Source organism: Crocodylus siamensis, chromosome 1, assembly GCF_052110815.1.
Source record: "Crocodylus siamensis isolate JL-2025a chromosome 1, ASM5211081v1, whole genome shotgun sequence".
Classification (NCBI taxonomy): domain Eukaryota; kingdom Metazoa; phylum Chordata; order Crocodylia; family Crocodylidae; genus Crocodylus; species Crocodylus siamensis.
In genome coordinates, this window is record NC_143395.1 from 415274009 (window position 1) to 415295537 (window position 21529).

At 48.2% G+C, this 21529-nt stretch overlaps 1 protein-coding gene across 3 annotated transcripts in view; it reads left to right on the forward strand.

Annotated features, from left to right (window-relative positions):
- MAP6 (microtubule associated protein 6) overlaps positions 1 to 20626 on the forward strand; it is a 68873-nt gene extending 48247 nt beyond the window's left edge. Inside the window, exons 2-4 of one of the 3 annotated variants that reach the window (XM_090030755.1) lie at positions 2806 to 3019; positions 4756 to 4915; positions 20538 to 20626. In XM_090030755.1, the coding sequence (XP_089886881.1) occupies positions 2806 to 3019; positions 4756 to 4915; positions 20538 to 20587 (424 nt within the window). In that variant the 3' untranslated portion in view covers positions 20588 to 20626. Of the gene's footprint in view, positions 1 to 2805; positions 3020 to 4755; positions 9079 to 20537 lie in introns of those variants that run through there. The other 2 variants (XM_090030757.1, XM_090030756.1) reach the window with 2 other exon arrangements.
- Positions 20627 to 21529: the final 903 nt, after the last annotated feature.

Genomic DNA, 21529 nt, shown 5'->3' on the forward strand with positions numbered 1-21529 from the left:
CCACCTCACTGGGGTACAAAGATCTCTTTGGTTGTTGGGGGACCAATCATGTAAAGGTGCTGGGGAACCTCAGCTCTCAACAGGAGTGGAGGGGGTTGGGTCCTTTGCAGGTTCTCCAGTGACATGGTATGACTTACTCTGCAATGAACATGCTTCATACCAGGTCTTGAAACCTTCCTACAGCTAAAATATAGAGCCTAGTTACTGATCATAGGAAAGTAGGGCTGGAAGGGACTTTACAAGGTTGTCTAGTTCAGCTCCTTGCTCAAGGCAGGATCATCCCTGACTTTACCATCCAGCCTAACTTGCTTTTGAAAGTTTCCAAGCACGGAGACCCTCTAGGTCACCTGGTCCAATGCCTGACCCCTCTCTGATGACACTGTGAGCCCCGAATGGGGCTCTGTATCTTCTGAAGTACCTTGGGATGACTCTGGAGTTTATGTTAGTCTGCAGACAAGAAGACTGAGAGGGGCTTGGATAGCAGCCTTCAACTCCCTGCAGGGGGATTGCAAAAAGGATGGGACCTTTTGCAATCTAATTTTATTTAGGATGGCATTTTTCAGGCACAGAGGTTCCCAGAGTGCCTAGCAGAATGAATAGATGGAAGAGAGATGAAGCAGAGCCCATATTTCTAAGAAGAAGGGGAGTCAAGGAGATGTAGCATTATGGGGGGTCTGCTCTAACTGGCAGGAGGTTCAGAGTAGAAGTGTCTCTCATCAACATTGAGAGCAACTGTTTAAAATTGTTCCAAAGTTAATAATAACTGAGCTTTTACCATCTTCAGATGTGTTAATAGGACAATAGTGCTTATGGCAGGCAGGATCGGAAATGTAAAGATGCCCATGTATTGCCTGCAAGAGTCTTAAAAAACAACAAGAGCAACGCTACCTGGGTGTATGAGACTTCTGCTAGAGCCTTTCAAGTCCCACTTTAACACTTTGGAGCTACAAAACGCATGCTGGCACCTTGAGTAGTGGAGGATTTCATCTCAGATGAAGAAATACATTGGCTCAGGATGCAAATTGTGTTCTTTACTGCAGCTGGTTCGAAAATGGGTTTTTTCCCCCTTCTTTGCAAATCATTTCAACAAATCTAGATTTTCATTCTTGTCAATTTTCTCCGAAGTTTTCATTGAAAAATGGAAAGAATTTGCCTTACAGATAATCAGAATGCTAGTTTGGGGTTGGTGAAACAACAAGAACAATTTCCCATCACAAGCCTGTCCCATTTCGAAAGAAATGGAGATTTTTTTTTTTTACCTAACATTTGTGATGGAAACGTTTCACCACATCTAATGTTTGCCACAGGGGGCTGTGTGTATGCTGTAAGGATACTGCCCATGACGCTGTGCCCTTAACAGCATCCTTGTGACAAGAAAGAGACCACGAGCTTGGTTTTTAGTGACAGAGAGCCCGGCCAGGTCTAGTATCTACAAAGCATTAAGGCCCCCTTTTATATAGCAAACAACTTTGTGTTTACAGCATATGCATCCTAGATCTCATCACAGAGTAAAACATACTTAGGTGACTGTCTCCACATCCTGCTTCCCATCCGTTAGCACCGATCTCCCCATGCTAACCTGTGTGCTGGGTCACGCTGCTCTTTGTTTCGGTGTTCTGTACCGGTCTCATCAGTTCACTGTCTCCTGGCCTTGGAGGCTCCTCGAAAGCTAACGAGCTACTTCTGTGCAAGCCATATATTATATGCCTAGTTTTGTGTTCACTGGGGCCTACTCTGGTGAATGCTGTTACCAGGGCCTCACGAGTGGTTGTGTTAATTCATGGTCCACGAAACCTGTACAAACTACAGTCAGTTTGTGCTAATTCTTTAAAAATATATATTTAAAATAGCGCGGTAGATGCACAGACTGTGCTGAACAGAGGTTTAATGCACCTTTTCTGGTATGACACAGAACATTACCTATAGGCAGTGACGATTGTAGGAAGTATTAAAGTCTTTGCCTGCTTGGTGCTCATAGAGGTAAGCGTGCTAACCAGCTTGCATGCTGAGATGGCATACCAAGTAAATGGTAAATATGGCTTGTTATTTCCACCAAAAAGAGAAATATTTGTAGGAACCTCTTGGGCACAGATGAAATAGCATAGGTCTAGGAGGTGGCATCTGGCACAGTAGGTTTTGTCTATGAAAGCTCATACTTCTCCGAACTAGCTGGGTCCTTTGCAGGTTCTCCAGTGACATGGCATGGACGCTTTTACACGTACTCCAGGGGTGGCGGGGAGCAGCGCTTTAATTAGAGCACCTCCCAGAGCCGCTCTAATTAAAGCACTACAGTGTTTCTGGTTTTGTGCTTCAAAACAGTGGTGGGGGTGCTTGAACTAAAGCTTGTTCGACGAGCTTTAGCTCAAATGCCCCCGTCACCATTTTGAAGCATGAGGATGCTGATACACAAGATGTGGGAGGCTGCTAAAGTGCGGTAATTACCATGCTCCAGAAGACTTGATTAATTAATTAAGCAGCCTCCATACTTGTGTACAGGTACCCTATGGTGATAACCTGCGCTACCTTCAGCATAGATCTAAGGGACCTTTAAAAGGTCTTGGGCCAGAGTTTCAAAGGAGCCTGGTATTTGAGCAGCTAAACCAAGTTCCCATGTTTTCAGCATCCAGCAGTTTCAAACGGCCAGATCCAAAGCCTAGTATTTTTCCCATGGGCTTCAGCTGGCTTTCAGTTAGACCAAATGAGAGCCCCTTCTAACAGGACTCACAACTTCCCACCTCCCTTTCCACTCTCTGTGTTTTCCTCTGTTGTTTCAATGCCTGCATCTGGTGTCTTTTTGATCCCCAGAAATGAATTCAGACCTTGGACTGACATCAAGCCAGTGAAAGCTATAAGAGCGAAGACCTTATACAAGCCCCCTGAGGAGAAAATGACCCATGAAACCAGTTACAGCGCTCAGTTCAAGGGGGAGCCTAACAAACCCGCGCCAGCCGATAACAAATTCCTCGAACGCAGAAGGATACGCAGCCTCTACAGTGAGCCCTACAAAGAATCTCCAAAGGTGAGAAATACAGTGTAAGGCCACGAGGGCCAGCGCTGTTTGCAACAGGGCCCATCTGAACAACAAGGCACTTCAGGCGGACATCACAGCATTGCCTGGTTCATCCCACTGCCCGTATCCTACGCATTGCTGGCCAGAGACCCTGTTAGGATTAATTCTCTGACGTCCTACAGGACAGAGGGGGCTGGATTTTCTGCTACTGTAGGACCCTGAAGTCAGCGATACCACACTGAATTGTAGCAGCTCAGCCTCTGGCCCAAGAACAGTATCTGTGCATTTTCAATTCCCCGATCTCTCCTCTAGATGATTATGATTTAGTAACTACAAAGCTGCAAGTGCTTTGCCTCTTCTGATGTCTTCTCAGAAGAAGCATGCCAAGGGCCAGACACTCAGCTGGATGGACATACTTCCACTGATGTTGGCCGTAAGGTCCAGTGGCATTCAGGGGAGCTGCACTATTGCACAGCAGCCAAGAGTCCATCCCAAGAGGCAAGCCATCCACCCCGAGAGTCCATCCCAAGCTGCAGTCACATTTTTAGGATTTGGCGTTCTTCATCCCTCCTAGATTTTGCCCAGATAGTCACGGTGTTGTGTGGGTCTGTGAGAAAGAGAGAGGGGTCCAATGGAAAGCTGTGCTCCCCTCTGGATACTGAAGCCTGTGTTTGCTGCCCCTGTCCCTGTTGGCAGAGGACGAGCCCTAGATATCTCTGCATGTTGTTCCACCATTTTCTCTATCTAGGAAAAGGGCAAGATGAGGGATGCCCTTCTGAGCCCTCAGGTACTGGCAACAGTATGAAGGTATTAGTGCATGGGGATTCTGAGACTTTTTATCCTCTCCTTTTGAGGGCAATATTTTCCTTGTTTTATCCCCTTCACATCCCCCTAAAAATCACTGAGGTCGCAAAGCCACTCTGCAAATTACCAGGGGATGTTAAACCATGCCCCCTCTCTCCACGGACTGTGGGACTGTCTGCAGAGCAACTCTGGCTTTTTAAAAGAGGGCATCCTCAAGGTGTCCACCCCCACGCACCCCGCTCACACCCGCCAAACCCAGAACTGCACCAGCGAAGCCAATCCAGGGGCATCCCACATGATCACTCCATTTCCACCACGCTTGAGAGCAGCTGCCACAGGGGATGCCCTTCGGACAGCCTCACCGCTGCATTTCCAGGTTTGCTGCATGTGAGCGGCAGCGTGCAGGTGAGGCATGCTTCCTCTCTGAATGCACTGGGGACGCGCTGTGGGCATACCCAAAGCATCACTCCATCCTGCTGGGCTTCCTTAGTACTGAAGAGTCCAACAGATGACACAAAAGTCCTATTTCACTAGGTAGCCCCTGGCAGCTGCTGTATAGGTTGTTCTGGTAACTGAGACCTAATGAGCAAGGACATCGCGGGGATCCTTAAACAAAGACCACGGAGCAAAGAAGGACGTGTTCTTAGCTTAGTGGCTTTCACATCATCTCTCAGGAGGTGGTGGATGTGAGAGATGATTTCACATCATCCCTTGTCCACTGGTGTAAAGTAGTTCAGCCCCGTTGACTTCAAAGTCATTGCCTCCTTTATGTTACTGAGGGGTCTGAGTCTCTGTACTCAGCGCCAGTTCAAATGCCCACTGCCCTGACATAAATAAATAGATGAATACTGCTGTCTCTGCTGCTGTTTCGATCTAAATCCTGTTTTCCACCTTTCCTTGTGTTTCTCTCTGTCGGTGGTTTGTATGTCACACCCCTGCAGGTGGAGAAGCCTAGCGTTCAGCCTTCCAAACCAAAAAAGACAACAGCAAGCCATAAACCCCTGAAAAAGGCCAAAGACAAGCAGATCGCATCTGGCCGGGCTGCCAAGAAAAAGAGCGCGGAGAGCTCCAGCGGGACAAAGCCAGAGGACAAGGAGAAAAGTAAAGAGATGAACAATAAATTGGCTGAGGCGAAAGAGTAAATTTCACTGCACTTTTCTTTCTTCCTTCCCCTTCTTTCTTTTATTAAATAAAGGCCACAAAATTAATTAGAGGCTTCTAATCTGCTTTTGTTCTGATTGTATTAGAAGCTTTCATGTTTTATTTCCAAGGAGGATTAAGACTCCTCCTTTCAGAGGTCAGGTTTTCTGCTTTGCCTGCACAACATGGATCTCTGCAGAAAGAGGAGGAGAGGCAGCAGGAGGGTAGGATGCACAGAGGATTGTAGGATTACAAAGATTTTCAATTAACTGCGCACTGCAGATGTATTCAAAGGCTTGTCCCTTTCCTTGAGCCTGATCCTCCAGTGCTCTGATCAGGTCAAGCTGCCATCGATCCCGTTGACACAGGGAATGAGCTACATTTTGTTCCCAGGACCTGATCCCATGAGGCTGAGTGTCTCTTGGGGATGCTGAGCTCTGGCAACTACCACTCATGTCAACAGGGTAGGACTGGTGCTTGGCATCTCACTGGATCAGGCTTTATATGACATCCCTGTAAGCCTGGAGTCACTCCGCTGAAGTCAGTGGAGTGACTCCTAATTTACCCCACTGTGACTAGGAGCAGCATTTGTCTTGGAGATGGTGGAAGTGTTGTCCAAGTCTGATGCAGGATTAGATGCTTTGTAATTCATGTGTTGGGCCAGATCTTCAGCTGGTCTAGGTGGATTGAGTTCCCTTGAAGCCAGAGGAGCCACATCTGCTTACACCAGCTGGAAATCTGATTTCTAGGAGGATGCAATGTGAAGTAAGGTGCAGAAGGAAAGTCCAGCTGCTACAAGGATTTTCTGACAGGGCTTCAGGTCAGAGCATGTTACCTGCAGATGGTCCTTCCCCCTCATTTTCCAGGGTTTGTGTTTTGTTCTTCCTGCTTTGCTTGGTCTGAATTCTTCCTTTTTTTGCTAGGGGCAAATGGATAGTTTACACCACAAGAGCTAAGAATAGGTGTTAGGAACAGAGTCGATATGCAGATATGGCCTTATTGTAACTAGAATGGAGCAAGTCACTATTGTTTGCTAGACTAATGCCGCGGTCACAGTTGTTTTGAATATATCTACCTGTTACAGTTCATGTTGGCTCTCATATGTGCTAACAGAGCCAGTTGTTGGGGGCCATAATCTCCAACTTGGACAACCCCCTGAGGTCTCCACTCTGGGTTCATCGTGCCTTTACTCTTTTAACTTGTCCCCCAATGTCAGGGTGAATTGGGAGTCAGTCTACACAAATAGTCCATTCCCCAGCCCGTGCAAATTGGCACAGCACCAATTAATGTGAGGAACTGCTTGGATTTCTACCAGCTGACAGTCAAGACCAGAATATAGACCTCAGGAGTTGGTTCTTGGATTCAAGGGGCACAGAAAGAGCTAAGCAGCTTGCTTGAACGGGCTGAGGTTGACCAACTTGAGCTGTTGAACTACCTGATGATAAACTCATGGAGCAGGTGCAGGAGTTGAGACTTGTGGGCCTTGGCTAATCTTTCTCGCCGTGGCCCCAGCGCTTCAATCCAGCTTCCCAGATTCGCAAAGCCCAGACAGGTGGGGAAGGGGGTTTGCAAGGCAAGAGCTCCAAAACCTCAATGCCTGAAAGATGTTCGAGAGAGAAATGTCTTCCTGCTAGACGATGTTAGGTGTAAGCTGTAGAGGATGGAGCAGGGTTGGAAGAGGGTGCCGGTTTCAGTTTTTGCAATCTAAATCTTGGTATCTTTGAGCAATTAAGATGGGCACCACTGTAGAGGGTTGAGAGGAAGTCTAGGGAAGCCCCCCCCCCCGAGTGAATTTTCTTGGCCTGAGTAATGAGTAAATGCAGAGTTTAGTGTGTTGTGCAATGTGTCCTGTTTGCCTTGTGATAATAACAGCCTGAAGCTTTGAGTATAAAGTAGGTGTCATGTTCTGAATTCAGTGGTGTATTTCTAAGCTTAGCTGTGTTAGACCTGTTAGTATGAAATAGGATGTGTATGTGGAAAATATATATACATGTAGATACACACACACACGTGTGCGCGCGCGCACACACACACACACTCTCACACATACCTCCAGCGTTTTGGAGGACACCAGGGAAATCCTCCGAGAAGTAAAATATTTGCGAATGTAATGCATTTCTGACATGCATGCACACTTCATGGAGAACCTCACAGACCTGTTCATAACAGCCATTGAAACCTAGGGCTCGGAAACCTCGTGGACATGACTTACCTACAAACCTCCGATCTGTTTTTGAGTGCAGGGTGGCTCAGCGCAGGCTGATGCTGAACCCGTGCAAGGTAGCGCAGTGAACAGCTCCTCGCATCCAAGTGCCCATCTCTTAGCTCTTCTAAGAGAACTGAGCTTCCAAGGTGCTGCAGGGTTTCAGCATCTCGAGAGTTGCCTCCATTCCCCTTTACACCTCTCAGTAACATGCCTTCTTATCTCAGGATATAGCACAGCAGCAGCAAGGGCGATGAAGTGTCAGAGCAGGTAGAAAAAGGCAGCAAAACATAGAGATGGTTGATGGTAGCCAGAAACACTGGTTTCAGCTTACAAGAGGAAGTCCCTGCAGAGAGCGTCACCATTCTTTTTGCCCTTAGTTATAGCATGCCAAAGTAACGCTCCACAAAATGCCCAATCATCTTGAAGTCAATGAGAATTTTACCTTTGACTTTAGTGGGACCAAGGGTATGGGCATAAGAGGAAAATATACCGGGGGGGAAAAAAGAGGACAAGATTTTATCGCACATCAGCTGGTCTGTGTTATCTTCTCTGCAGTAAGTGGAAGCTAAACCACAGTGGCCCTCTGTGAAAGAGAGAGAAGTCATCACAGTTAGCTTTCATCTACTGCAAGATAAGGGCATCCACATGGACGACTTCACAGGGCAGGTGATGTCCACCCCTTTTTGTGTTGTGGGAAATTGTTCCTATGCCCATACCCCAAGGTTTGACCTCAACAGCTCCCATTAACCGGCCAGATTTTATGTCCAAGGGGCTCTGTGCACTCTGGTAGTAGTGTCCCAACCCATGCTGTTCCCAAGCGTGCTCTACCCACACCAAACCCAATCATACTCCTGTGAGGACTTTCTGGGGTGCCCATCTCTCCCTGCACTTAAGATTTCAGTCGCTGACATGCTTGACAGCACCCACCGGTGACAATCCTGAAACATTCCCATCGGCATATTTTTAGGTTTGGAGCAGGTGAGTGACATCAAGCGGGTGGCCCATGCCTGGGACAATCTCAGACAAGGCACACTACTGCCATAGCATGGACATGCCCTCAGTGCAGCAGCTGCATCCCTACTGGGGGCTCTGTGCATACATCCAAGTGCACCGTATAGCAATCACAAAGATTAGTACTAGGAACTATAGTCAAATCCGGTTTTAGGATGAAATTCTACATGAATATACCTGCCCCACGATTAATCCCCATCCCACTATTAGAAAGGAGACAAACATCTTTGCTGTTTCAAGTTCATGTTGATACAAAGCTTGTCACTTTAATTTCAAGAGAGGTCTCTGATGGTGTACTTGTGTTTCCAGCTACCACAGAGCTGGTTCTGTTTCACTGCAAACTTGTAATAATGTTTTGCTTTCCATGTAAAATAATAGAAATATATATATATATACACACACACACATATATATATATATATATAAAAAAAATGTTTGCTTTCTCCTTTGGGAAGAGGTCCTCTGCTTTGACTGCTTGCTTCCTCATTTTCATTGTATTTCTTTGTTGTATTTTTGCAAGACGGTGCTAAATGCGGACTGAGCTGCTTTTTCCAACTGCTTTGCATAATCAACCACCTGCCTCCTCATCTGCAATGTTTTTTGCTGTAAATACGTGGTATCCCCTCCTAACCAATCCCTCTCCCCCCACCCCAAGAATTCAACATACTCTTGATGGCAGATAGGAAGTGTCTAATTAATATTTTGTGGCCTGGGTTTGGTTGCATATCACAAATTGTCTCTTGTAATGTGTTGAGCACACCACCTCTCGGTGCTATTTCATTCTTGCTGTTAGTATGAGAATGACAAAAACTATTAATGTATAGCCAATTGATTGTGACGTGCTTGTGATCTTTGCTTGCTCAAAGGGGTTTTTTTTCCAATGATAAATAAATGCTGAAGACGAACACCACCTCCTTGATCTCGTTTTCTCGATAAGCAGCACAACGGAGTAAGTGAAGGAAGCACCCTTTCCTATATTAAGCAGTTTGACAGCGGGAAAGCCATGAGTTTCATGTCGTAGAGATAACAGAGATGCCGCAGGCTGAGTCTTTATGCCACTATAACATAAGCAGGAACAGAGCGCTAACCATGAGCACAGGTGAAGATGGACAGTGAAGTCATGTGAATAGGTAGTTTGGTTTTCACGTTGAGGTGAGCAAAGGGTTCACGCTTTGCATCCCTGCAGGTGGACTTCACACCCTGCTGTTGTTCACCTGACTTGGCAAGGGTGGCAAAACCTGTTCCAACGAGGAAAAGGATCTTGCCAAAGTGTGTTGACTTCACTATTAGCACTTTTCCCCAACAAAGCCACTTCTGGCCCGTTGGCATGAATGAGGCGTCTTTCCATCATCATCAGTTGACCTTGTGCAGCGGAGCGTTCCAGCATGATAACATAAAAAGAAAATTATGTGGTTGGTGAATGCTCCATGGCACATCTGCAGCCATAAGCACCGAACCTCACAGCCATACCTGTGACACCCGTGCTTGCTCCACATCAACCAGTGCTTGATCCACATCAACTAGCGCTTGATCATCGTGCCCATCTATTGGAAAAAGATGGTGCCCATTCATAAGTTGTCTCACCTGTGGGGATAAGCAGCAATGAGGAGATGAAATAAGGAAGCCTATACAAAGCTGAATTAATTTTGGAGTAGGGTCTATAACAGGGGTGGGCAAAGTGATGGACCTGGCCAGAGGCTGGACTCCATTTCCCAGCAGCTGCAGGCCCGATCCGGTCTCCAGGCCAGACTTTGCCCACCCCTGGTTTATAAAATACTAGCTGGGGGAGTACTGTATTTTATCACCAATAACATGCACCTTTCCCCCCAAAAGCCAGCTGCTGGAAATCATAGCTCAGAATATGGCTAGAGTCGTTTCTGGCACATACTGGGCACAAGTGAACATAAAAGCTGCACAGGACTCACGTGGAGCAGAACAATGAGCCAGCTACTCAATTAACTATTTACTACAAGGAAAGACCACCTTTTCATTCTCTGTCTTAAAACCAACACGTGGATTTTTTTCTGAGGCACGTTGTAGGTAGAAAAATCTGGCATTGCAGACCATTTGTGCTGACCATTTGCAACCGTGAGTCCTGTTGCTAAAGGGTTAAACATGCATTTTGGAACATGCCCATGAAATGCTTCCAGCACAAGTTGCGGTGAAAGAGCAAAGTAAGGGTATTCATATAACCTAATGGTGATTATTAGCTGGGGGGAAGGGGAAAGATTAGATGACAGAATTGATGGCATTTGACTTCAAATTGTGGGCAGAAATTGTCATTCTGCTTCTCCCTCCCGGATCTGCAAGCTTCTGCCCTCACTATTTTCCCCTCTGATTTTATTTTCTTTTTTAGTGGGCTCTGTATTACCATAATGGGCCCAAACCTTAGCTGGAAAGCGCTGTCTGTGTGCAAGACAAATCTTCAGCTATTCTGTTTCGACACAACTGCGTGGACTTCTATGCAAGTACGTTGATTTAGTTCAGATGAGAAACCAGCTCATTTTTACCCAAATCCATATTAGTGTGCTAGTATACAGTATAAGTAAAGAGTTTACATTGCTGCCTTGTCTACAATCTGCTACGGTGACCTGCCGCATTCAGCACCATCCCAGAAACACACACACGCCACGAATCTGTGTTCATTCACAGGTTATGCATAACAACCAGCCACATTTCAAAGCATCCAGTTCCTCTAAAGGTGACCACTGCTCATTTTTACCATTTTCAAAGGCATATCTCTGGTAGTCCAGTGACACAAACTTGCATTGTTCAGAGCATGAACGTTGGAGGAGTTTGTTTGTGAAAGTCCTTCTCCGCACAAGAAAGCAATGCCTATTAGCTCCTGCTATCATACCAAATTAAAAGCCTGGTCTGGGACTTAGGTGCTATGTATGATCTGATCTAGCCAGTCAAGGATCCCATACAACAGGTGAGCCCCTGCGGTTAGCATTTCAACAGGGACATAGGGGAGCTCCCCCAGAAACACTCAGTGTTGGAAAACACAGCACTGTCACTCTGCTGTCCTGAGAATTTGCTCTAAACGTCAAAATCTGACTATGTGATGAGACAAGATAGTTTTATGGGGCAGCATCGCCTGTAGCTTGAATAGAGGTTTGAGTGTCAAGGGCCTCTGGCATCCCATCACAGTTCTGCTACCGACTCACACTGTAGCCCCGAGCAAGTTACTTCCTGTTGATGAAGCTTTGCTATCTCATATGGGTGCTGCAAGGCTTAATGTCTGTACAAAGCTAGGAAGGTAAGTGTTACTCAAAAGGGACTGAATGCTTTGTAGGGTGCTTGTGATGTGGAGAAGCCTGGAATGAGGATTGCTATTAAACCTGAACTTGTTTTAGCAACATGCTCTTGAAAAATATTGCAATGTGTATGTTAAAGCTACCAAAGGTCAATGTTAACTTGAATACCCAGCCTCACACCTCCAAAAGCCAACACAGTCCGAGGCTGGCTTTGAACTATCATTATTTTGGTCAGAAAATCATGCGCTTGGTTAAATCTGCCAAAATACGTGTGATTTGGCTTCACTGTTGCCTGCCTGAGAAAGCAGAGCTTGACTAATGCTTTGCTGTGGACCGCTATCTCCAAGCCATCTTTGAAAAGCTTAACCAGATTTATTCAGCTGTCACCCCCCATCTCTGGCTGTCACACCAAGGTCAAAGTTACCTGAAATGGATATTTTACCGGCTGACGTATGAGCCCTACCCAGATGTCTCAGTAGCCGCGGCGGTAGGATATATTACTGCATCTGCTGCTGCAGAAGAGACTAGGAATATTGAGGCAAATGTCTCCCAGCACCTTAGGGTTACCATTTGTTTTCAACCATCCATTTTCAATCGCTACAACATCAGAAATTGAAAAGGAGCTGCAAGGAAGAGGAACCGGTCCCCAGTATGGATGGGATGACACGGTAGTTTTGAGTGCTAGGAGTATCATCCTTAATGCTGTTGCCTACAGCTCTGAGACACTAGACCTCAGCTGGACCTTAAGCACCGTTTTCCAGTAACAACATGGTAAGTCTGATTTAGCTGTGCATTTAAGGGCTCTGTTGTGCACATCCTGCTTTGCTTGTGTAATCCCACGCTGCACGTGAGCAAAGGTTTGCAGGCCCAGGTAGTGAACGCCTGATACTTGCTGACTGTTGGCCCTTTAGGAAGTAGGATGGTTGCTTGTAAACACCATTGATTTCTCTTGCAGGTGACCACGCACCAAGCTGCAGACGTGGTGACCTTCATTTAGTTGGGAGGGCGAGATTTCTGTCGACTGAAAGGACCTTTTTGCACCAGCTTCCTGCAGAGATTCTGCTGCGGGAGTGACCCACAGGAAGGAAACAACTGGGCTCTTTCAGAAGACGATGGCAGAGGAGACGTAAAGTTAGGTGACACATTTAAGAAACATTTAAGGTGAAAATTGCTTTCGGTACACATTGGTTTAAGCTTTCGTTTAACTCAAAGGCATAAGGAAGAGAAAGGGGAAGAAGATGCTCAGCTCCTGAAACCACCTTGTTGCCAGCTCCCGTGATGGTCCACCCAGTCCTGCATGCAAGTTGCTTCTGGTCCCTCTGGGGACATTACTGTGGCATTTGCATGTCCTCACAGCAGGGACAGCAAAGCTCCACGGCACCGGATCGGTGAGTCCTGTTGCGTTCACTGCACCGGGGCCAAGGATCCTGCCGTACGGGCGTTCGCTAGGTTCCTCGTGAAGCTGAACAGTGCTTCAGTCCTGAGAGCCCGTTTTCACAGCTGGGGCTTGCACTGCAATGGCAAAGGGCTCCACGTGACAGGAGACCTGGAGGGTGGCTTGCGGACGGGCTGCGGCAGATCTGAATGGACAGGGCTCTGCATCACTGCTGCCTTTCTGTGCGTCCCGGTGGGCTTTCCCGTCGTGCTGGTGGATTACCTGGCTCACGGCGACTTCTCCCAGCTGGGACGAGCCTAGATCTCCTCTCACGGCTGTCTATGCTTCTCCTGCTCTTCACGGAAAAGGAAGGCCGCTGCCACATACACGCGCTCCGACTCCCACCGCTGACCGGCCCGCTCCAGCTGCGGCACTGAGTTTCGACGCTGGCTTCCTTTCCGTGCTGCATCACCTCCAGGATCCCACCTCGCCTCTCTTCTCTCACTTAAGTGTGAAATTGCCCTTCTGGCCTTCAAGGCCTCTCCCTCTTCCATGCTCACTCTGTAGTCTTCACCCACTCACCCGCTTTGGCATGTTGGTCGTGCAGGTGTTGAGTCTGTCCCACGCCGCAGCCCTGCACTGTGTCTTCTTTAGGTGCCTCATGGAAAAGGCACCTCCAAGCCCCGTCTTCCCCCACTAACCCGCTGCCTGGCTCCTGTCTCGTCTCCCGCCAACTGTAAGCGTGTTCTGGGCTTTACTTTGCCTGTATAATTCAGAATAAAGTAGAAGTGACTCCTCAATGGCCCTGTGCCTCTCACCTTACTCTGTGTAGCGTCCGTCCCCGTGTCTCGAGTCAGCAAGTACATCGTCTGCCCGTCCTAGTCACTGCAGTTTGTCTTGTTGCTATTTCTTATCGGCTTTTGGCTTTGCTTGTGTTTCTGTTCCCCACATGCCTCTTTCTTACCGGGGAATCCCAGTCAGCAGCCTTTGTCTCCTAAGTAGGATTTATCCTCCGTCGGAGCGGGAAGATCTGCTTTTGCAGAGCTGGTCGAACCTCTGGCTTACCCTGGCTGCGAGCGCCAGGCACTAGGGACTTCATGGGAGCATCCAGCCCTGTGAGTTATGGAAGATAAGAGTGAGCTCTGGGGCTGGACTCGATGATCTCCCGAGGTCCCTTCCAGCCCTAATGTCTATGAAAGTCTATGTCTATGAAAGCCCAGAAGGGCAGAGGGAGCTAGAGACGACCCCCCAGCGACTGATGTCAAAGGACGGCGTCTCCTAGAACAGCGGGAGCCACATGGAAAAGCCACCTCTGCAAACATCAGAGCACCCTGCAGTGAAAGGAGAAGCTGGGCTAGCAGAAGCCCCAGAGAGATCACAACCAGGACGGCTGGGGTCTGGAGGACAGCAGTGCCTGTCCTGATGGAAAAAGCCAGAGCACAGGTACGTGGCCCCACAGCACAGCTGGCGCTGAATTGTGATGGAGTCACACCTTGGCCCTTGTTCCAGCGGGGTGAAGCTCTCTCCTTAGTACTGCTGACTGGCCCTGGGCCAGCTCAGCTCTGGTGGCAGGCGTTATGGGTAAGTGGAGAAGGAAGGTACCTGCGTGCAAGGTACAGAAACAGCCTAGGGCTGGCTGCTTTCTGTTCAGTACCGACTTCTGCAATACAGGGAGCAACCACAGGGATGGAAAGAAGGGGAGAAGCCTCCTGATCTTCCTGGGTGAGCAGCAGAGCTTAGGACCTGGCTGGTCGGTCTGACTTCACTGCAGGAGCAATACCTGACAGAGCTGGACTGCAGCCATCACTGAAACAAAGAGGAAGGAACGAACTATCTTTCACCTCCTGGAGTGAGAACTGCAGCCACATTGTGCAGTAATCTGGTGTTGCTGGACCCTAAAGGGTTGGGTGGTTGATGTCAGGAAAAGAGGGCTCTTATCTGGGAGTGCAGCGAAGGGTTGGGGGCAGGATAGGAACCAGTGGCAAGATCAGGAAAGAGACTCTCCTGCTATAGTCATTCAGATGATGTTGATGGTCCCTTCTGACATGCAAAAAAGGCACATGCTAAATATCGTCCCTTAATTTCCTGCCTTTCGTGGCATCCCATTGCTCTCTGTACATTGTCTCTTTACATTGTACTCTCTTTGGATCAGGGATGCTATCTCCCCCCTCTTGTGTAAAACCCCTAGCACACAGAGGACTCAATCAAATCAATAAATCTCTACAAGAAATAAGACCTAACAAGCGCCTAACATGGGTTTAGGCTAAATGGAGTGGGGAGGAGGAAATGTTTAATCAATGCCAGGCCAAGATAATGGAATGAGAGAGCTTTAAAGGACTAGAGGTCTGGTTCTTGGAAACTGAAGGAGCTGCATTGATGGTCTACTCCGTGTTGGCCAATTTCCCTGAAGTCTACTCCCTGTTGGCCAGTTTCCATGAGGTCTACTCCGTGATGGCCAATTTCCATGAGGTCTACTCCGTGATGGCCAATTTCCATGAGGTCTGCTCCGGGTTGGCCAATTTCCCTGAGGTCTACTCCCTGTTGGCCAATTTCCATGAGGTCTACTCCGTGTTGGCCAATATCCCTGAGGTCTACTCCGTGATGGCCAATATCCATGAGGTCTACTCCGTGATGGCCAATTTCCATGAGATCTACTCCGTGATGGCCAGTTTACATGAGTTGAAGACTTGGCTCCAATAACGTGTGTGATGGGGAAGAGCTGGGATGCACAGAAGGAGCCCTGGGGGCTAATGAATAGGTCAGATGCCTTTAGAAAATAGTCAAAAGACACATTGGGCAGGGAAACAGCATAGCCACCATTTTTCATCAAGCCTCCAAATAATTGATTTCATACAGGATCACACAATTAATTATCCTCGGAGGAGTATGGAGACGGTGCTTTCATGTTCTTGCTGATTCACTTTCCCTGCCCAAATTCTTACCGTGGGCAGACCTCCCAGTGCAGCCAGGATATGCTGCTGAGCCCACAGCATGTAGTTAGCTCTCCCAGGATAGCAGCACGTGACTAAAGATCTGAAGTTGAACAATAGGAGCCTGCCAGTCACCAGTGGAAATGCCTCCTTCAGGAATCAAAACTCACTGGCACCAGAATATAACATCTAGCCACCTAAACTTAAAACAGTAAAGGCAGAGAGGCACCCGGGGAGGTCAGAAGGGTTGAAGGCAAGAGAAGGTGGAGACCTGTGTGGAGGGGATGGCTTTAGGGACACAGCTATTCACCTCACTTATTTAGGACTGGAGTCCCAAGGGAGATTTTTGATGCCCCTGCCATTCACAGTACCTCTGGCCTGGTCTGAGGGCATCTAACATTGTTCAGTGTCTAAGTTTCTGCTGAAAAAGTCCCCCTACAAGCCCCAAAGTGCTTGCTGCTAGGCAGGGGTACAAGCAGCTACATCCTCATAGCGCTGAGCGGCACGGCCCCATCTCACAACTAAGCACGCTCAGCATTCACGCAGTAGGACATCTTCACCTGTCTCACGTGCAGGCCCTGAGCCGGAGGATGTAATCGGTGCATGTCCTCTGCATCAGTGCAGACCACGCCTCCCCCACCCCACAAGAGATAGCAGGAGGTGTTGCTGGGCATTTACCCAATTTGCCTAAGGTACCCACTCGGGGTGTGGGAGACTGAAGAGTGGGGGGTAACTACCTCCTCATCTAGTCATCTTTGCACAGAAAGAATTGTCCCCTCCTTTGTTTTAAAAAGAAGGGGGCAAAAACTAGAAGAGGTCTAAACACTCCCAAGTGGGTGCCTTGGCCAATCGACTATTGACTTGTGTCCTCTCTCTCTGGCATTACAAATCTTGACTTTTGTTCTTCACGTTGGCTTATTATCAATAGAAGAGGTGAAACAGCCTCAGGCCTGTGGGTGAACAAACCTACCACAAGGTAGGGGAGGTACTTCTGAATCCCTTCAGACTGAGGAGAGACTTGAACTCTGGTCTTCTGCACCCCCACTAACCAGCCTAACCACAAGGCTGTTGTGTAAGAAGGGATGAGAGGCTCTTTTAAAATGAAGGGTGAATATATTATACCAAGTTAAAAGAAGAGTGGATTTGCATGAATGAAACAAGGCTAGACTACCATGGCTTAGTTTCCAGCTCCTGTGAGATATGAGTGGACAAACCAAGTCGTTTCCACCAAGAAGCTGGCATGCGGTAAACCTTCTCCTCAACTCCCATTCCCTTTTTGCACATTGTCATTTGTTTGTCTGAACCCCAAATGCCAGCCACTTCTTTTATTTGGTGTGGAGCCCCATCCAGTAGGGGTGTGATGGCATTTTCATTGACTGCCTACCAAAGTCGTCTCAGGAAAGAGATGGAGAGTCATGCTGCAAGTCCGCTTCCCAGTCAGGGTATAGGTACGAAATGGGTTCAGCCCTTTGAAGACCAAAACAGTCCTGTGAACACACACAAGCACATGCCAAAGGAGCTGAAAGTTGAAAGCTGAGGTCTGGACAGAGAGTAGGCCTCCCCAGGGTTCAACAACTGCTGAGCTGGAGTTTTTCAGGACTGCAATATTGGATTTAGGTCTCAGCACCACTTCAGGCACCTATATCCTTTTCCTGGATCTGGCTGAAGGACCCTGTTCCTAAAGAGCAAGACCATGGATGACCACAGTGTGCTTTTGAGGGGGCAGGAATCAAATGCAACTTTTCTTCTTGCATTTGCTTACTCGCAGCTATTCATACTGACCTAGCTACTTTTCCTCCAGCCATCTCCAAGCACTCTACAGAGGTGGGTATTTTGGCACTGAAGCACCAGAAAGTTAAGGCCTAACTCCTCCGAAGTATCTGCTTTGAAGCCAGTGGTGTTTAGGCACCTAAGCATCTTTCAGGCTCTGGGCATCAGTGATTTACCCTAAGTGATTCATTCGTTGTTAGAGCCAGATTGTTTCCCTCCAGCCACTAGCTACCAACACCAGATGTAGCTGCCGGTGTGACACCTGCTCATAACAGAATAGCTGTAGGCCATGCTAATCCCATTTATCAAGTGCAAGCCAGGAACCCCAGTGAGATCCCTGGCATTATCCCTATTGATGGAGTCTAAGGAAGAGAAAACTCTGTGTAATGCAGGTGAGAAACACGGTCACTCAGCGCAATTAAAACACAAAACGCCATTTTATGGTTAAGCTCGATGGTTTCAAAGTAGACCCCACATGCCTTTCCAGATCTCTTATAAGATCCTGCCTAAAATCCATCCATTCATTAGCATGCCCGTTGTTCCGCTTGCATGCCATCTAATGAACTGCTGCCGTGACCTGGCAGACACTTTGCTTGTGTCGGATGATATATTTTTGTTGCGTACGGTCCCTTGTAAACTGCAAAGCCCTCCAACAAATGCCCTGCCTACCTGAGGCAATAAGGATGTGATAATTTCATCTACATAGATGTTATATTACTTCAGGACCTGACTTGTCTTTCCGTCCACCTTTTGTTCCCATGATTTCACCCTCCTGGCACGCGTCTCACACAGCCGCCAGGCATGATCCAAGCACTTGCTGTGTGCAGGAGGAGGCCTGGGATGGGGTGAGGAGGGGGCTGTTTTGTTCTTCCAGCAGAAGCAGTGTAATCCCTCCTTTGTCCTGGAGGTGGGATTCCCCAGGGAATTCATGCAGACCCCTCCACCCTCCCACTTTGTGCCTGGACTGAATGAGCTTGCAACAGGCGCATCATTATTCTTACTGCAGTCTCTTGTGCAAAATGCCAGTGAAGGCCCGGGGGGGTGATGGGAGACAGACCCTCTTCCCTTCACAAGGCTGATTCACAGCAGGCTCCTGCTGTGTGACGCCAAGCTTCACGGCCATTCGATGCCTTATGCGAAAAGAGTGGATGGCCCCCGCCCCGTTCCCAGCGGAGAGGTGTTTGCAGCCTAAAGCCGTCTGCCAAACCCTGGTGGTCTTAGCAGGGTAGAAAAGAACTGCGGAGGGGCCGAGGACACCAGACCCCCCCGCTGCAGGAGGAGGGGGGCTCCGCACACGTGCAACGAGGGATGCGGGCGCTTGCACCGATGCAGCGCTGACGGGGAGACGACTTCAGCCTCTAAAAACACGCACTGGGAGGCACCGCAGCAAAACACAGCACACCCGCCCTCTGCACGCGGTCCCCGCCAGTATGGATGCAACGGAGCTGCTTTCATGCAGTGCTAGGTGCGCCCATAAGCACCATGAGCAGACTGGCCTGTGCCCAGGGCTCCCCTAGCTCACAACCATTTCAAGGGACCTGCTCTGCTTTGCGGTGGCAGTCCCCAGTGAGGGTCCCAGGAGGAGCAGAAATGGCATCAGGCCCTTGGGGTGAATCACTTAAGGGAGGAGCTGTGGGTCTGTGTCTCCTATGAGGGGGCATCTCTCAGAAATGAGAAGATGGAAAGGATTCAGCTGGCTCATACCCCATTTCTGGAAATCAGCCAAACTATCACCTCGTGCCTACCCAGAGGATGCTCCGGAGACCTCCCATGGGAAGTAGGGCCTGCAGGCCCCTTTTCACAATACATTACAGCAGCAAATCCTCCCTCCCGGTGCATATGAAGGTCAGATAACCCTGGTTCTGATCCAGTCTGTGCACTGGTGCACCCTAAAATGCTCTGCTCTTGCAGGGAAAGTCCCTCTTACAAGCTGTCTGCCAGAAGTGCACTGGGTTTGGGTGGCTGAGACGTTACTGTAACTACGGTCACGCCGGCAAGTCATTAGATGCAAATAGACTCTGTGTTTAATGCCTGAATGGTAATCAGTCCTCACACAAACCTGAGGCCTGTGTATGAATCTCCTTCCAAAAGCCGGTTTGATTCCTTAAGATGGGGAAAGCAGCCATCAGGTGACAGCGGTCATGTTAAATGTCACCTGGGGTCTTTTCTACTGGCCCTCAGAAATCCTTTCCTAACACCTACATGCTCCTATCCCCCCCCCCATTTCCATCCCAGCCATTGTGGATTCATTTTTTTCCAGCATCCTACTTGATCCCTGCCCCAACCCAAACGCTTTCTGCTCTTGCCTCCAGTCCCGCAAACCTCTTTTCTCTTCTTCCACTTCCAAGGGCACATTTCCTTCCAGTCCCAAGCATTCCTGGTCCCTTCCTCAACCAACCAACAACTCCAAGTCCCTCTCATCTTGGGTTTGCAGCTGGTGGATGCTGGTGCTGAGGCCGCTGCAGCTTTGCTGATGTACGCCAGCCGCACAGCTCTCTAATCAATACCAACATTTTAACCGTATGGCAGGACCCAACCGCATCCAGATTCCTCCAGGACCTCACCATAAACCATGCACACCTGAGTTAATAGTGTGTGGCTCCCTTAGATGCTTTTCACCAGCATTCATTGCCAGCTTTGCAGGGAAACACACTGCTTGTTTGTGGCACGGTTCGTCAGCAAGGTGCTCTTCGGCTTTTGACGCAGGTTACAATCAATTGGCAGCGTTTATTGTAGCTTGGTTGAACCTGGTCTTAGTCATGTGCTAACCCAGAACGAACCGATGGAATTAGGTGCTATCTGAAGCCCGGCGAAGTTGATGGAGTGACCTTCATTGACTTTAAAAGGGTTTGGATCAGCTCCTAAGTGAGAGCAGGATCCATCACTATTGACGGCCTATGAATCATTTATTGGGCATATAATAAATGGATGCACAGTACAGAGATTCATTGCAGTCTGGGGGAGGTGTTCTCTAGCCCGGCATTACCTGCTGCATCTAAACAGCTGCAGAATGATTCTCTTTTTCTGCTTGCAGGACCTCTGATAAAACCACCGGTGCTACAGACCAGGAACCAAGTACCTTAGTACAAGACCAACCCACATGAAGAGAAGCACGTTGTCCTGAGCGGGAGTTGGAAGAAACTCACAGTCTGCATGAAACGTGTATAGTCCACTGGCTAATAAACCTGCTGAATTGATTTGCACGGTGTCCTCTGCTGTATGTTGTTCCCCAAAATCTGCCTTTTTAAAGCAGCCGCCTGGTTTATCTTTTTACCTGCTTGTGATTGGATTCATGCTTGGCTGGCTGGGCAGACGCATCCAATTTTCCCTTTGTTTACACCAGGAAAATCCCACTGAGCTATGCTAGTTTGTGCTGGCATGTGGGAGACGCAGTATTCATGTCTATAAATCACGGAGGTACCATCGCATTGGATTTTCGAGATTATCCTTGGAGCTTAATTGATTGGATCAGCAGCTCTGTTCAAAAGCCTTAGGGACTTAATGTGATACAATTTCTTAACTGCTATTAGGAACTTACATTTGATTATGCTTGCTCTTTGGGATCTGCCAAGGAAACCAAACCCCTTCCATTTATAGTGCAGACAAGTGCATCTACTGCATTTTACTAAGTAACTGAAGAGTGAAATTCAGCCCAGTGCAGAGGTTCGACACAAGCCTGTGACACCAAGGGTGGCTGGAAAGTGGGTTCCTTTCTCTGTAACAATATTTGACATTCTGGTGGGAAACTAGAGAAAGTGAACATTTCCATCTGTAAACATCACCTCGGCATCTCACGGGAGCTGCCATCCAATGTTGTGTATCTAGCTCCACGCTTATCTACAAGCTTGGCTGTCTGGTAGGACTACAACTCCCAGAATGCACTGACCTCTCCCACCTTATTGAGACACAATGGCATGTCATGATGAGAGGGGACAAATCCCTGTGGTGCATTGTGGGAGATGTAGTCTATTTGGAGAGGCTGACCTGAACAGGCAAATGGGGGTATGCCCAAGGCAACATTTTTCC